This window comes from Tachyglossus aculeatus, chromosome 2 (assembly GCF_015852505.1).
Source record: "Tachyglossus aculeatus isolate mTacAcu1 chromosome 2, mTacAcu1.pri, whole genome shotgun sequence".
NCBI lineage: Eukaryota > Metazoa > Chordata > Mammalia > Monotremata > Tachyglossidae > Tachyglossus > Tachyglossus aculeatus.
The window spans coordinates 136,091,343-136,095,799 of record NC_052067.1 but is presented as its reverse complement, the minus strand read 5'-3'; the positions used below and the strand labels follow the sequence as shown (position 1 = coordinate 136,095,799).

Sequence of the window (4,457 nt, the reverse complement as noted above, 5' to 3'; positions counted from 1 at the left end):
AATGCTCTGCACACATAAAGCACTCAATTACTAAGACATCCTATTAGTAATACTAATTTTAGTTAAGACAATAGACAATAATAAAATTTCAGATCCTGTCAGCAAGGACCAAACAAAAAGTGAGGTTCATGTCTGGGATAACTAAATGATAAGTGAAGTATTAATTACCTCATTGCAAATTAACCCTTTCAACTGAGAGAAGGTAGATGACATAGGGGATCCAGGGGTGGTGGTAATTCATTCAATCATATTTATTGAGCGCTTACTGTGTGCAGAGCACTGTACTAAGCACTTGGGAAGTACAAGTTGGCAGCATATAGACGGTCCCTGCCCAACAGCGGGCTCACAGTCTAGAAGGGGGAGACAGAGAACAAAACAAAACATATTAACAAAATAAAATAAATAGAATAAATATGTACAAATAAAATAAATAGAGTAATAAATGCATACAAACATATATACATATATACAGGTGCTTTGGGGAGGGGAAGGAGGTAAGACGGGGGGATGGGGAGGGGGAGAAGGGGGAGAGGAAGTAGGGGGCTCAGTCTGGGAAGGCCTCCTGAAGGAGGTGAGCTCTCAGTAGGGCTTTGAAGGGAGGAAGAGAGCTAGCTTGGTGGATGTGCAGTGGGAGGGCATTCCAAGCCAGGGGGATGACGTGGGCCGGGGGTCGATGTCAGGACAGGGGAGAACGAGGCCTGGTGAGGAGATTAGCGGCAGAGGAGCGGAGGGTGCGGGCTGGGCTGTAGAAGGAGAGAAGGGAGGTGAGGTAGGAGGGGGCGAGGTGATGGAGAGCCTTGAAGCCCAGGGTGAGGAGTTTTTGCCTGATGCGTAGGTAGCCACTGGAGATTTTTGAGGACGGGGGTAACATGCCCAGAGCGTTTCTGCACAAAGACGATCCAGGCAGCGGCGTGAAGTATGGTAATCCAATTAGACGTAGTTTAGATAATATACACACAGACATAGTTTAGGCAATAAGTAGACAATTTAGCAGAATGTAGTATAAACTGAAGGGGGATGAGGCTAGAGGCCAGGAGACTTGTGAGAAGGCATCTAAATGTGAGAGGATGGTAATATGAATCAAGATGGTAGGTGCTTCGGTGGGTAGGAACGGGGTGGATCCAAGAAATTTTGCTGAGGATGAGTCAGCAGGAATTAGCAACTGACTGAGTATGAGAGTTAAATGGCAGTGAAAAATTAAGGATAAGACCAAAGTTGAACACGGAGGTGCTGTCATCAGAGATGGGAAAGGTTGAAGGACTGGGACTGGAGTGAAGAAGAGGTCAGTTTTTGTTGTGTTGAGTGTTGGGGCTGGTGGAACACCTCTGAGATGTGCTGGAGGCAAGAGGAAATGTGAAATTGTTCAGCAGGGGAAAAGTTGGTAGGTAAATTTGGGAGCAATCCCCAAAAGGATGGTATAACTGAAATTATGCGAGTGGATGAGTGCTTCAAGAAAGTGAGTGTAGAAAGGGAAGAGTGAGGGACCCAGAACCCAGCCTTGAGGGACATCCATAGCTGGGGGATCAGCAGGGGAAGAAGAATAGAAATTAGTCATCAGAGAAGTAGGAGGATTACTAAGAGAAAATAGGGCTATTTGTTAAATGCTCACTATGGGTCAAGCACTAATAAGTGCTGAGTTAGGTACAAGATAACCAGGTCAGATGTGGTCCCTGTCCCATGTGGGGCTTGCAGTCTAAGCAGGAGGGAGAACAGATATTTTATCCTTATTTCATACACGAGAAAACTGAGGCACATAGCAGTTAAATGACTTGCACAAGGTCACAAAACAGGCAAATGGCTGAGCCAGGATTAGAACTGAGGTCGCCTGATCCCCAGACCTGTGCTCTATCCACTAGGTGTACTGCTTTCATGTAAGAGGTCTTTTAGTCCATTCTCTTCCTTCAATAGTACTAGAGTCACCCATCCTAGACAGATAGGGAATCAGATAAAGCTTTAAAAACCTGTAGAGAAAGAGATTCTAGAATTCCCATCTGATCATCATTCCTGGAACTACCAACCTACCTTTAAGGAAGACCTTCCAGCACCTCCCAGATACTCATTCATTCAATTGTATTTACTGAGTGCTTACTGTGTGCAGAGCACTGTACTAAGGGGTTGGGAGAGTACAATTCAACAATGAACTTACACTTTCCCTTTCCACAGCCAGTTTACTTCTCTGGGCCTCTATTACCTCATGTGTAAAATGGGGATTAAGATTGTGAACCCCCTGTGGGCCAGGGACTGTGTCCAACCTGATTAGCTTGTATCCACCCCAGCGCTTAGAACAGTTCTTGACACATAGTAAGTGCTTAACAAATATCATCATCATTATTATTATTATTAGGGGACAGGCCTCTAACTTCCAACAGGACCCATCTTGATTGGCAAGGAAGTAACCTTTGCAGCTAAAATACTACATGCCTCCTACAAACAGCTCCTCCACCACAATCTCCGACTTCCTCCTGAATTGTTTTTTCGAGGGCGGGAGCCATCACCTTGGGCTCTCCATGGTCCTGGCCCTGCTCTTGATCGTGGCCCTGGGGGCCAACGCTTTGCTCCTGCTGACCATCTGGCTGGAGGAGTCTCTGCACCAGCCCATGTACTATCTCCTCAGCATCCTCTCCATCCTGGACCTCGTGCTGTGTCTCACCGTCATCCCCAGGGTCTTGGCCATCTTCTGGTTGGGCTGGCAGTCCATCAGCTTTGCAGGCTGCTTTTTGCAGATGTTCATCATGAACAACTTCCTGGCCATGGAGTCCTGCACCTTCATGGTCATGGCCTATGACCGTTATGTGGCCATCTGCCACCCACTGCAGTACCCGTCCACCGTCACTGACCGATTTGTGGCTAAGGCGGCCGTCTTCACCATGGCTCGCAGCACCCTCGTCAGTTTCCCAATCCCCATCCTCTCCTCCAGGCTACACTACTGTCGAACAAATGTCATTGAGCACTGCCTTTGTGCCAACTTGCACGTGTCCAGGCTCTCTTGTAGTGATATCACCCTCGCCCGGTTGTACCAGCTCATAGCAGGCTGGACCCTGCTGGGCTCAGACCTGGTCCTCATCACCCTCTCCTACACCTTCATCCTGCGTGCCGTGCTGCGTCTGAAGGCTGAGGGGGCAGCGGCCAAGGCCCTGAGCACCTGCGGGTCCCATCTCATCCTCATCCTCTTCTTCAGTACCATCCTGCTAGTCCTGGTCCTCACCAATGTGGTCAAGAAGAGAGTCCATGCCAACATCCCCGTCCTCCTCAATGTCCTGCACAACGTCATCCCTGCTGCCCTGAACCCCATCGTCTATGGGGTGCGAACTAAGGAGATCAAGGAGGGGATCCATAGGATCTTGAGGAAAGCGAGGGGCTGAGGGTGGAATGGCTAGGACTGGGGGGCCCTGGGACCAGGGAACAGCTTCCTCAGACCAAATACAATAACCCAAACAGGTTGTGTGGGAGGTCAGGATAACAGAATCAGGTCCAGACCATCCTGATTATCTTTGCAACTGAGCCCCACTCCTACCACCATGTTTACTAGTAGGGAAGTGATAGTGTCCCTGTAATTCAAGGATTGGTTTGTGTAATCAAGTCAGATCATCCAGGTCTTGCAAACTACCATAACCCAGGGGTTAGAGTAAAGCAGCTGCAGTGTGTCTTTGACACCCCCCACCACCAGAGAGACAGCCATGCTGCCTCCCCAGGAACTGACACAAAGCCTCTCCTTTGCTCCACTGAAGGGATTCAATTTCTTCCTGCCTTCCACCAGCAGGAAAGAGAAGAACACCATCAGAAGGTCACAGCATCTCTGTAAGACCTGGGGCTGTGGCAGTAATACCTGTGGCTAAGGGTGTGTCCTGAATTCTGGTCCCCTGTGAGCCTGAAATCTGCTCCTCTAGTCACAGCAGCCTACAGATTGTTTTTATTTTGTGTATTTGTCTGTGTTTAATGTTCCGTCATTCCTGACCTATCTTCCTCCAATCAATCAATCAATCAATCAATCAATCAATCGTATTTATTGAGCACTTACTGTGTGCAGAGCACTGTACTAAGCACTTGGGAAGTACAAGTTGGCAACATATAGAGACAGTCCCTACCCAAAAGTGGGCTCACAGTCTAGAAGGGGAAGACAGAGAACAAAACAAAAGATATTAACAAAATAAAATAAATAGAATAGATATGTACAAGTGAAATAAATAAATAAATAGAGTAATAAATATGTACAAACATATATACATATATACAGGTGCTGTGGGGAAGGGAAGGAGGTAAGGCGGGGGGGATGGAGAGGGGAAGGAGGGGGAGAGGAAAGAGGGGGCTCAGTCTGGGAAGGCTTCCGGACCCTTCTCTACACGTTTACTCTTAGATTGTGAGCCCAAGGGATAGGGACCTGTGGATTCTATCCCAGGGCTTAATACAGTGCTCTGCACAGAATCAATCTTAATGAATACTGTTACTACGCCAGACTT

General features: G+C 47.7%; 1 protein-coding gene across 1 annotated transcript; it reads left to right on the top strand.

Annotated features, from left to right (window-relative positions):
* Positions 1-2,417: 2,417 nt before the first annotated feature.
* Positions 2,418-3,362, top strand: LOC119943200 (olfactory receptor 56A3-like). Its single transcript, XM_038763993.1, has one exon. The coding sequence runs from the start codon at positions 2,418-2,420 to the stop codon at positions 3,360-3,362; it is 945 nt and encodes a 314-aa protein (XP_038619921.1).
* Positions 3,363-4,457: the final 1,095 nt, after the last annotated feature.

Coding starts and splice junctions, on each gene's coding strand:
- LOC119943200 (XM_038763993.1), top strand. CDS start 2,418: ATGCCTCCTACAAACAGCTCCTCCACCACAATCTCCGACTTCCTCCTG.